This window comes from Mustela erminea, chromosome 4 (genome assembly GCF_009829155.1).
Source record: "Mustela erminea isolate mMusErm1 chromosome 4, mMusErm1.Pri, whole genome shotgun sequence".
Classification (NCBI taxonomy): Eukaryota; Metazoa; Chordata; class Mammalia; order Carnivora; family Mustelidae; genus Mustela; species Mustela erminea.
This window is the reverse complement of record NC_045617.1, coordinates 33,779,884-33,792,616: the sequence shown is the minus strand read 5'-3', so window position 1 is coordinate 33,792,616 and position 12,733 is coordinate 33,779,884. Positions and strand designations below refer to the sequence as shown.

General features: G+C 34.6%; 1 protein-coding gene across 2 annotated transcripts in view; it reads right to left on the bottom strand.

Annotated features, from left to right (window-relative positions):
* The window catches only part of MMS22L (MMS22 like, DNA repair protein), a 129,320-nt gene that overhangs the window by 110,008 nt on the left and 6,579 nt on the right, over positions 1–12,733 (bottom strand). For both annotated transcript variants that reach the window (XR_004284838.1, XM_032338996.1), the window contains exons 7-9: positions 10,319–10,409; positions 8,501–8,631; positions 6,274–6,387 (exon numbers count right to left, since the gene is read on the bottom strand). Coding sequence is in view for 1 of the 2 variants with exons in the window: in XM_032338996.1 (XP_032194887.1) it covers positions 6,274–6,387; positions 8,501–8,631; positions 10,319–10,409 (336 nt within the window). In the remaining variant the exon portion in view is untranslated. The remainder of the gene's footprint in view (positions 1–6,273; positions 6,388–8,500; positions 8,632–10,318; positions 10,410–12,733) is intronic.

Below are 12,733 nucleotides of genomic sequence, written 5' to 3'. Positions count from 1 at the left end.
TCAGTCCTCCCCGCCATAGCCTCTCCCATAGGTTATTCACTTGGAATCCAGTTAGGTTCAAGTGATTTTCTTTATATTCCACTGAATTCCTCTCCCGTACACGTTCATTTATTTCTGGAGCATGTTAAAGACTAACATGGTTCTAAAGTCATAACGCATTCAAACCCTCCTACTCCATTAGTCACTTATCAATCTCCCATTCCTACCCATCAATTTCAATAGTTTCAGTAGTTCCTGATTTGTCTTTCCAGTATTTAACTAGGCACAACTAAGCATACACATTTCCTACTTTCACTACCTTCATACACAGAAGGTGGCACTCTATTCTTTTGTACTTTATTTAACAATAAGTCCTAAAAATCAAACCCTTATCAGTTCAGATATTTTATTCATTCTATTAAACAAATATGTAATACTCTAATCAATGTGCTAATAAACCATGGTTTCTTTACTCTCCTGTGTATGGGCATTTAGGTCGTTTTTAACATTATGCTTTTACAAATAAGGTAATAAAGAGCCTGAGTCATATGCATTTTTTAATTGCTGTAGGTATACACTAAAGGTAAACTACAAGTGGGATTGCTAGGGTCAAAGTTATAAAATTCTTGGCCCATACATTTTGAATTCTTGTGTTGTTTTTGGTATTGACAATGTTTTCATTTCACAGAAAATTTTTGTCATAATATTTGTATAACGCTTAAGGGTGGCAACATATATAAATTTACACATACATGTGGCAGCTAAAATCTAACATGTACAGGTCAGTAACTGCTAGCTTACATATGGCGTTGCACAGGTGTCCCCTGCCTTATCTGTGGCACTTTGGGGAGTGTACATGAAATATACTTTACTCTTTTTCCCCAAGAGGAGTGCATTAATTTAGCTATTCCTTTTCTTTTTCTTTCTTAAACATGCACTTTCTTACATAATCGTGTGGCAGGAAATAACATAGGCTGTAGCATCCAATAAATCCACACTGGAAGCCCCATTTATCATATTCTGCCGTTACTTGAATGGTATACTTAATCTTACACCCATACTTGCTGGCATAGAAGACATATCACTCAAGGAATATTAATTTGCTTTCCTTCTCTGAAATTGAAGTCTAATTGATGATTACTAGATAGTGAGTGTAGGGTTTTTAGAGAAACAGTCATATACATAGATCCAGTATAGCTCCATGTTTAGAATACTTCCTGGAACACAAATATGTCCTTGATCAAATTAGTTTATTTCCATTCTAGGAATTCCCATCTAATTTGGGGTATATGTGAATTTCCAAACATTCCTGACTCTCTTTAGGCTTCTCTAATTGTTTCTTGGGAAGAATCATCCTGTTGGCTTCACAGAAGTCAGCAGCAGCCCAGGCAACATTTGAAAATAACTTAAAAAACCTGAATGGCCTATCCCCTTTGGATAATTTCCTTAGAACATTAGTCCTTTGAATACAGACCTGGTTGCAAAAAATATCTCTTTCTCAGCAGGAAGACTCCAAATTCCATTCCGTCTTCCCCTCCCTCATTCTAGGGATGGGGTTGGAGAGGGAAGGGATAGGGAGGAGGAATTAAATATTTCTTTCTGGAAGAACATTAGCATGCATGTGTACACATACACACACAATTTCTTTTTTTAAAAACAATGAGTGCATTGTCTAAATCAGTGTTGCCACATTGCAAAGTTTTAAAATCTTTGTACAGGAAGAAAAAGAGAAAAAAAGAAGAAACAAACAAAAAACCTCTGCCTTCAGCAGTCTGGAAAGCTCCTAAAAACAGGCCCTATGAGGAGCTCAGCTAGCTGTCAACATTCAGGGAATGATCACGTCTTCTGTGATATCATTAACTCCCAGGTGGATGAAGTAGAAAAGCTGCCCTGCTTTTCCTGAAATTTTCAATTGCTTTTTCTGTTTTTCTTTCTTGGCTTTTCCTCATCCATCTCTGTCCCCAAAGACATTGCACGTCAGATAGTCAGTACAAAGAGTAATTTTTAACTTGCTTCTTATTTGTTTTAGAAGAAACTTTTTGTCATTTTGTTTCCTTTTGGCTTGGTCACTTTTTCCTGGTCTTGAACTTTCTATCAAGGGAGCAGTGCATATAATCACTCTACAGTAAAAGATGGGACCTACATCACTTTTTTCTAAGCTGAGGGCTGCTCTGTTGTGTCATACTGTTTATTCATCCTGGAGGCTGGCAGTCCAAGACCAGGGGTCCATCATGGTGAAGTCAGGGCCCTTTTTCAGATCGGCAGACCTCTGGCTGCATCCTTACAAGGTGGAAGACGTTCTCAGTCTTTTTAAATGTTCCATTGTCACCTTGTTTTTCTATGATGTTTATGAAAAGCCTACTGCAGATCAAATTACTTTGCTCTTATAAATTATTAGGTCTTTTTGTCTAGAAAATTTGATTTCTTAAAGGACCTAAAGTCATTTTCCGTATATCTGAAGTCAAAGAGTTTTAGCAGGATATTCATTGGGATGGATTATTTGGAGTTAATCTTTTCAGTTATCAGGTAGGCCCTTTCAATATGTAGAATTAGCTTTTGTTTTCCCCCCAGGAATTTTTCCTTGGATAATAGTTTTGACTGTTAGCTATATCCTATTGTTCTGTTTTCTTCTTTAGGAACTCCATTTATAAACACAGCTGTTTCTTCTTTGCTTATCTTCCATTTCAGCTATTTTCTAATTTTTTATATTCTTTTCTTCATCTAATTTTTATTTTCTTGGTTGTTTTCTTTCCTCCATATCTCTGATTAAATTTTAATCTCAGCATATTCTTCTTGGGCACCTTCTCATTTACTCAACACTAAAATGATATTTTCTGGGGCACCTGGGTATCTCAGTCTATAAAGCAGCTGCCTTTGGCTCAGGGCATGATCCCATGACCTGGGATCATGCCCTGAATCAGGTTCCCTGCATAGTGAAGAGCCTGCTTCCCCCTTTCCCTCTGTCTGCCACTCTGCCTACTTGCGTTTTCTCTCTGTGTCAAATAAATAAATAAAAATTTAAAAAAAGTTTTTTCTTTCATTTCTCTCCTGCATTCCATTTACTCTTTTCATTCACTTCTGACTTTAATCTACTTACCTTTTATTTTTATTTTTTTTTAAAGATTTTATTTATTTATTTGACAGAGAGAAATTACAAGTAGATGGAGAGGCAGGCAGAGAGAGAGAGAGGGAAGCAGGCTCCCTGCTGAGCAGAGAGCCCGATGCGGGACCCGATCCCAGGACCCTGAGATCATGACCTGAGCCGAAGGCAGCGGCTTAAACCACTGAGCCACCCAGGCGCCCCTCTACTTACCTTTTAAATCTGAGTATCTTATTCAGGTGTTATTGTACAACCCCAAATGTTTAATCTAGAGTATTAACTTAGAATTTCTTTCCGCTTCACAGTTGTTTCTTGGAGAAGGGTTCATCGGCTACGGTGTATCAGTTCTGTTTCCTAATAGTAACTTTATAAAGACTTGTCTCAAATTTTCTTTTTCTTTTCTTTTTTTATTATGTTATGTTAGTCCCCATACTGTACACATCATTAGTTTTTGATGCAGTGTTACAAGATTCACTGTTTACGTATAACATCCAATGATCCACACAATTCATGCCCTCCTTAATACCAACCAGCAGGCTCACCCAACCCCCTCCCCACTCCCCTCTAAAACCCTCAGTATGTTTCTCTGAGTCCACCGTCTCTCATGGTTCCTTTCTTTCATTTAGTAGATTTAGATTACTTTAAAAGATTTCCGGAGCCGTCTTTTGTCACTGTATCAAAGTCCCATTTCTTTCTTGGATTTCTTTTTTCTCTATGGTGGTGGTGGTAAGAGAGTAGGTGTGAGAACTTTTGAGTTTTTTGTATGTTTTTTGTTTTACAAGATCATTTTCTCCTTTTAGTTCCTTTCACCACCGAATCACCAAGGGTACCATTCCCTTTTTGCCTTTTTATTCTCCCAGGATGTCTATCTTCAAAGACTGCCTCCTCATGTCATATACCCACTTTCACTTCTAGAACTATTCAATAGTTCTCTGACCGGCAAGGAAATAGTCTCAGTATTTTCACAATCTGGCAATGGTTTTAGACCAATCTGAGGACTACTGCTAGCTCCCTTCTTTCCTCTGGGCAATTTTTTCTCAGGCTGCCCTTGCTTGCCAGAAAGTTTCATGGTAGAGCTTTGGTGGTGGTTTTTACTGTTAACTCTTTTATCATTCCTATCTTGTAGTTAAGCTATCAACATAATGTTTGTATTTGTGTGTATAGTTTTATTAGTTCTTGCCATTCTATATTTTGGGGGAGTTACTAGAGGAGATATAGGTTTAAATATCCACCTTGTGACTGCTTACAAGTCATTAGCTTGATGGGCGCCTGGGTGGCTCAGTGGGTTAAAGCCTCTGCATTCGGCTCAGGTCATGATCCCAGGGTTCTGGGATCGAGCCCGCGCATCGGGCTCTCTGCTCAGCAGGGAGCCTGCTTCCTCCTCTCTCTCTGCCTACTTGTGATCTCTGTCAAATATATAAATAAAATCTTAAAAAAGAAACAAACAAGTCATTGGCTTGAGATTTTCAGTACAATCTGGGCAACAGCAACTCAGGCTATAAAGCTATATGAGGGCTGGATTACGAAAACAAATATACTGAAGCAATTTTAAACTGCAAAGTATCACAGTGAAAGGCAATTTTGCTTACAGATTAGTTGAGTTTCTAGTTCATCCTTTTGGGGGGCCAGATTTATGGCTACTTAGTGTATCAGTAGGCTACCAACTTGGGTTAACTCTGACCTCTGTCTTCTATTCTTTCACCGTGTGAGGTATGAAAGCTAATGTTCAAGTTTATACAATTTAGTAACTGCTTATAAGGTTATGGAGCCGTTTCTGTGTTCAGTTGACCTGAGTCCCCACCCACATTTAGTACTTGGCCTCAAGACTTCTCACTTTCTACAAGCTCACTCACCCATGTAAATGCTTATTATTTGATACCCAGCATGATTAGATTAGATTTTTTTCAGCAGGAAGGTCAAAATGTCTTACTGTCAATCATGGAAAATTCTATGTTGAATTTAAAAATAAAATAGCCATCAAAGTCTGTGAATAGTATCAGTTATTTTACTTGTATTAAAAAAAATAAAATGACCTCAGATTTTCATTATTTTAAGACAAGTAAGTCTAGTTACTACATCAAATGAACAGCATATAAATCATTTAGGTTAAACAATACATATTACTATGCAAATTTCTAGAATATATTTTAAAATTATGCCTACTCTCCTACTTGAAATCTAGAGAAAGACTAACAGCAAAAAGTATGAACATGCCTACATTAACTATACATTGTTTATGCTCAAGTCTGAAATTGGTAAAATAAGAAAAATTAAAAAGAAATATAAAATTCTTAAATAATGATAAGCTTTGCAGGAAATGGAAAAATTGATATTTACCATGTCAATGAGACAAAACATCCTGGCAAATGATCAAAGGATATAATCCTGAGACTCTAATGCTGAAATCTCACCAAAGGAAGCTGAACTCTACTGACAAACCAAAATGTGAGGAAAAAATTTTTTTCTTAACGATAAGCACATGTTAAATTTATACGTTAGTAAATTCACTGCTAAAATAATAACTGAAAATATAGTACTTGTAAATCCACAAAAATACGATTGTTATTAAAAAGAGATAGCACCACCCAAACCCCAAATTGTGGAAAACTGGGAAATTATAAAACCCACGAAAAATCAAAGGACCTTTTCATATAACATAAATTGTTGTAAGTATCATCTCATAATTAATTATTTGTATTACTTCTGCCTATGAGTATTTATCTTTTTCTACTAACCCACAACAACTGAAATAAACTGAAGCCCCATTCTGAAGACTTGGCTCAAAATGAGGTGCAAGAAAATTTCTCTTGTTCCTCTTTGTGCTTTTCTTCCTCCTTTCTTGAAATAATGCCATAAAATTTATGAATCTAAAAACCTATTTTATTTCTTCCCAAAACTAAATCTACCACATTTCTTGACTGAATTATTTCCTGGATTACTAGAAGTGTGAATTATTTTAGCTTAAGATTCTTAATAGAAAACTTGAGAACATAAGAGTCAAATCCTGTACTTCTAGAAGTTTCATATTGCCACTTTAGGGTTAAAAATGTAGTACAGGTTTGGTACTCAGTACTCTGGTGGTGGTGGTGGCTGTCTTATATAAGGAAATTTGTAACATTTTTCTTGGTGAAAACGATTAAAAATATTCAATATGAGTTTGGAACAGTAGTTAACACATTAATTTTACAACTTACTTCTGAAAGAGACCATTTACTTCTGTGTTCTAGAAGATGAATGAGTAGAACCCATAATTCTTTAATGCAGGAACATGGGCAGTGGTGACTTGCTAATGCTTCAGAAGGCCTAACCTATAGAGAAGAACCAAAATGAGTTCTATAGGATTTTTTCATGCTACATATCTCTCTCCAAAGGTTTTAAAAGAATTTAGATGACTTAAAACTGATGTTTAATTATATAAAACTGTTTACAAAAATATATGCTATTCCATCAAATTGAAAATAAATTCTCATTTTACTTTTTTTTTTAAGGTAAGTTCCACACCCAGCATAGAGTCCCACATGGAGCCCAACAATGGCTCAAACGCATGACCCTGAGATCAATACCTAGACAGAGATCAAGAATCAGATGCCCAACTGACTGAGCAGCCCAGGTACTCTTAAATTACCATTTTTTTTTTTTTTTTTTTTTTTAGATTTTTTCTTTATTTATCTGACAGAGATCACAAGTAGGCAGAGAGGCAGGCAGAGAGAGAGGAGGAAGCAGGCTCCCCGCAGAGCAGAGAGCCCAATGTGGGGCTCGATCCCAGGACCCTGGGATCATGACCTGAGCCAAAGGCAGAGGCTTAACCCACTGAGCCACCCAGCTGCCCCTTAAATTACCATTTTAAAACCAAAAGTATAGGATGAATTTTATTTTCTACCTTTTAAAAAACCTTTGCTTTAGGGGGGCTGGGTAGCTGAGTTGGTTAAGCCTCTGACTCTTGGTTTTAGTGTAGGTCATGATCTGTCTCCTGAGATGGAACCCCAGGTCAGGCTCCACGCTCACATGGAGTCTTCTTGTCCCTCACCCTCTGTCCCTCCCCACCGCTAGAGTGTGCTCTCTCTCTAAAATCAGTCAATAAAATCTTAAAACAAAACAAAAACCTTTGCTTTAATCATCAGCGTTAAGCAAACTTTTTCTGAAAAGGGCTAGATAGCAAATATTTGAGGCTTTATTGGGACACAGTCTGTCACAACTCCTCAACTCTGCCACTGTTGTACAACTTCAGCCATAAGACAATAGATTAAAAAAAAAAAAATGGGTTATGTTCCGGAAAAATTTATTTACAAAAGTCAACAATGTGTTAGATTTGGCCTCAGGGCAATGATTTCCTAACCCTGAACTAATCTATCAGCCACATTAGAAAAACTTCTAATAAAAAGATTAGAAAACAAATTTTAATCCCCTGCAAAGCAGACTAAAAAGTTTTTAGAAGTTAGAATAAATACAATTATTAGGGATTTATAAAGTTAAGCAATTTTAGGTAAAGCATTTTTTTTTTAACAAATATATCCTCAATGACCCTAAATAATGCAAGGCATATGCACTATGTTTGCAAGTACATATAGACTTCAGAAATTCATTATGTAATTACTATTTCACATATACTACATTTAGGTTTGTAACATAATACAAAGCAAAAGGTAACTGTTACCTAAATCGTATCTGGATAATTCACTAATTACATTAATTATAAAATTATACAGACCAGATTGAAAAGATTTTGATAATACATAAAACACAATCTAAATTTCAAAAAATTATAAATCCTGATTTCCTGTAAGGTTTATGCTAACAATTTGAAATAACTGATAATCTACAAATTTCCACTGCTAGAAAATGAGTAGGTACTGTAGCACCTTTAAATCACTGTCTACATTAAACACTGTATTAAACACTAAAATTTAGTAAGAACATGTAATTTCCCCCATGATTCTAGACCTTTTTTGAAAAACAAAATTTCCCTTTAAACTTGTCAACTAATTTTAGTTAAGTACTCATTTATTGTATTATGTAACAATATATATTACTAAAGAACTGGACTCTCCTATTTGCATAGAAGTTAAAATTCTAGTCATTATCATAAACATCCTGTTTCTATTTATTTTAGACAAGATGGAAAAAGCTATTTTTAAGAATAAAGAAACTGCCTCTGAATAATTAATTTAAGCCTGTTTTAAATGATTAAATCAAATTCTTTTCTCATTCAACTCCCAGGCAATAATAAATATAAAATTAGAAAAATTAACAAGTAAACCAATCAGATTAAATTCTTGTAAACCACACAATAGTCTAAGGACTATTGTCATTAAGTATCAAAAATACAAGCAAACTTTTTAAAAAATTTAGATTCAATTAGCCAACATATAGTACATCGTTAGTTTCAGATGTAGTAATAAAAATAAACTCTTCAAACATTACCTTGTCATACCTATTCAGTGACAGGCTTATTAAATCACAAAGGAGATTTTCACAATGGTCTTCAAAGAGGCTGACGTTGGTTAAATTGTCACCTGCCAGATTCATAAACTGATGACCGTATACGACTTGTTCTAAAAATGTAATAAAATACGTTCTATTTAAAAGTACAGTAGATTTTTACTAATTCAGAAGGAGGAAAGGAACTGTATGCTTTTAAATTGACTTACAACGAAACTGGAACACATACAGTTTAAAAACAAATTTCTTTAGAAATAAGAGTTAAATTTGGGGACAATTCCTTTCTTATGTGATCACTGGTATACATTACCTAAAAAAGGTAATTTTCAATTTTCTCAAGTGCCACTTAACAGACTTCTCTTTTCTTAATGTGGCCATTTTTAAAAAGTAACAATGTAATGTCACTTAAGAAAAAAAAAAAAAAGCAGGGAAATTCTAGAAAATCTTGATCAATATTTCTGACCAGTAATGGCTTTAAAACATTTTTCGAACAAATGCTGATAAATTAATCACATACAATTGTTTTGTGGTATGAACTGAGCACACCAAGGTAACAGATACTAAAATGTGTACCTATTATCAGATTAAGTACACCTTAGAGTATTGCTCCAAGGAAATATTATCTGAAATAAAGTCCATGTGAGAGAAGAAATTATGTATTTGTAGACATCTTTATATATTTGTGTGCATGTATATATGTAAGTATATACACACATATATATACATACATGTTATTTTTTTATTTATTAGTTTACCGAAAATCAGGTATTGAGATAATGGATGTCTTTATAACCTAAGTAATTTATATAATTTACAAATAAGTAATATTTACAAAATACTACTAATGGACTCAAAAGATGCCAAAGAATAAGACCAAGAAATAAACAGGCAATATGTGAAATTTAAAAAGTACTACACATAATATATATAAACTACTGATTAATTATTTTTTAAAAAGAAACATTAGCAAAAGATAATGAACAAGTAACAAAGCAACTATAAAAAACAGTAAAATTACGTAAAAATGTTCAACTTCATTGGTACTCAGAAAATTGCAAAACAGAGATTCAATATCATTTTTCATGTATTATTTGGCAAAAAATAAATGTAATTGATAATATCCACTACTGGCAAGAGACTGAGGCAAAGGCACACTCGCAGTAGATACAAACTGGGGAAACTCTGCACAGCAACTACGCAGTGTGTATGATATTAAAGCTGAATGTTCTCCTCTAATTCTAAGAATCCACTCTAAGAATAACTTGTACATGTATTCAAAGATGTATATATACACAAAAATGTTCCATGAAGCATTACTTGTAGTGTCAAAAAAAAATGAAAATAACTGAAATATTTTAAAAATAGGCTTGGTTAAATAAATTATAATGGAGTCATAACATACAGCCCTTAAATGAAGTATGACTATATGTATGGACATGAACAGATCTCTAAAAAACTACTGAATAAAACACTACAACAGAACACTACCATTTCTGGTTAATTAGAAACAAAGACAAAAATCCTACTCATGTGTGTGTATATGTATATACCTCTATACACACACACACAGACACATACACACACACACACACATATAAACACACTAAGAAGTATGAAAAGATAAATGGACCAAATCATTCTCTTAAAAAAAAAGGAATAAGACCTTGACTTTCTACTTGGGTTACTATTTGGTGTAAAATAAAAATTAAAAAACACAGAAAGCAATGATGACCTGTAATTTTTTAAAAGCAATTAAGGGTTTAGATTTTGAAAAGACAAATCAGAAATCCATAAACTTACTCAATTTTTCACCAAGCATGTGAAGAATTTCTAGCACCATCCAATGGATATCTAAGTGGAGGTGTAATAAATGCCATGATGGTGGAAAAAGCTGTGAATGACATTATCAACTGTGATTGAGAATTCATAGTATTTTAGTAGGTATTTTACAGCATGCTATGACACTCCTCCATAAGCACAAGGATAAAGAACCAATTAACTTTACCCACTATTTAAAAGCTCAGGGAAAAACCTGGTCTTGTCCATTAGAGGAATCTTTCACTGGAGATCTTTGAAAGCATATATTCATCTGATGATTTAGGACAGACCCACCTTGAAGCTGCTGAATAGACTTGTATAGTAAAGGCCCTTCTTTTTTTTTTTTTTTTAAGATTTTATTTATTTGACAGATAGAGATCATAACTAGGCAGAGCAGCAGGTGGGGGTGGGGGCGATGTAGGGCTCGATCCCAGGACCCTGAGACCATGACCTGAGCCGAAGGCAGAGGCTTAACCCACTGAGCCACCTAGGTGCCCCGTAAAGGCCCTCCAACCAACCTCTGATTTTACTACAGCAGCAAGGCAGTAAAAGAATTTTTTAACCACTTATTTTCATAATCTTGTTTTAGACTTTAGCTAGCAAATATGTTTTTAAATATAATGAGTACCCAGGAACTCCTATAAAATACTTCAACAGGAGAACTTTAGACTATCATGTAGACACTACTGAGATGCCAATTAAGAAACTGAAGTTAAAAGCAGTGAAGAAATTTACATTCCAACTCATGCATTAAGATTCAAATCTAATTCTGATTAAAAAGCCAGTGCTCTTAACTGCTGTGCTATGTAGTAGGGTTGTCCATAACCTTCCCCTAGCCAACATTTAGTATCACCTCAAAAATAAATAAGAATGATATACACGCTATATTAAGAGAACAAGGAAGAATGACAGAGAGGGGACCTGTCTTACCAAATATGCAAGCAAAATAAAATGCTACACTAGAAAAAACAGTATTGGCTCAGAAATAAACAAATAATAAAAATTGGCAAGAGAGAAACAAACGCGGTTATGTCCAGTCAGTGGGAAAACGTGGGTCAGTCAATAAAGACTGGTTATTATCCTATTCATTTGCAAGAAACTGAAGTTAGATTTCCCACCTCAGGGCATATTTTTAAAAAGAGATGAATTAGAAAGATAAATGTAAAAAACAAGTACATTTTTAACAACCGCACAGAGATGATACACAAGAAAAATCCAACACATGTAACTATATACAAAACTTAAACCATCTCCATAGCAAAACACCTTAATTGCTAAAAAAAATTGATGAAAATATCTGTCATACATAATACCCAACAAGTATCTCTAATAAAAAAAATTTCCTTAAAAATAAGACAAATGCTTGGGGCGCCTGGGTGGCTCAGTGGGTTAAAGCCTCTGCCTTCGGCTCAAGTCATGATCTCAGGGTCCTGGGATTGCGCCCCACATCGGGTTCTCTGCTCAGCGGGGAGCCTGCTTCCTCCTCTCTCTCTCTGCCTGCCTCTCTGCCTACTTGTGATCTCTGTCAAATAAATAAATAAAATCTTAAAAAAAAAAAAATAAGACAAATGCTTAACTGAAAATACCATCAATGTTTTTCATAAATAAGATAGGTAAAACACAAGAAATATATTACGTCTTGAAAAATACTTTTTAAGATTTTTTTCTGTTGTTTCAGAAAATAGGATTTCAGAGTATGATTTTTTTTTGTGTATGCTTTAAAAATTCAGCCTTCTGATCTTCAAATAACCTCTTTTCAAGTTTGCTTTAATTAAAAAACCTTTGAAAAGCAAAACCTAGTTTGAGAACCTTTGCAGTCTTTATTTCCACTACTAGATAAATTATTAATTTTTATTTTCTTAAGCAGTTAATTAATATCCAGAAAATAAAACCAGTCCGATTTATCGAGACCAAAATGAAGGAAAAATATCCCTCTCCCATAATCTATCCACAAATATTTATTAAGTGTCATGATTAAAGGCAATTACCTATTTGCTTTCTATGGATTAGAGATATTAACCTGCAAATTCAATTAGGACCCATTATTTTTAGTATTACATATATTGGTCCCTGATAAAAAGAGTGCATTATTTTGTTGTTGTTAAACTTCAGAAAAATATATAAACATTTATTCATACATTACACTTTGGCAAAGACACATGCCTAAAAACTGAATGTTATTCAAATTGGTGTAAGTCAAATTAGATGAAAGAAGTTGACAGTTCAGGGCACCTGGGTGGCTCAGTGGGTTAACCGCTGCCTTCGGCTCAGGTCATGATCTCAGAGTCCTGGGATCGAGTCCCGCATCGGACTCTCTGCTCAGCAGGGAGTCTGCTTCCCTCTCTCTCTCTCTCTGCCTGCTTCTCTGTCTACTTGTGATCTCTCTCTCTGTCAAAT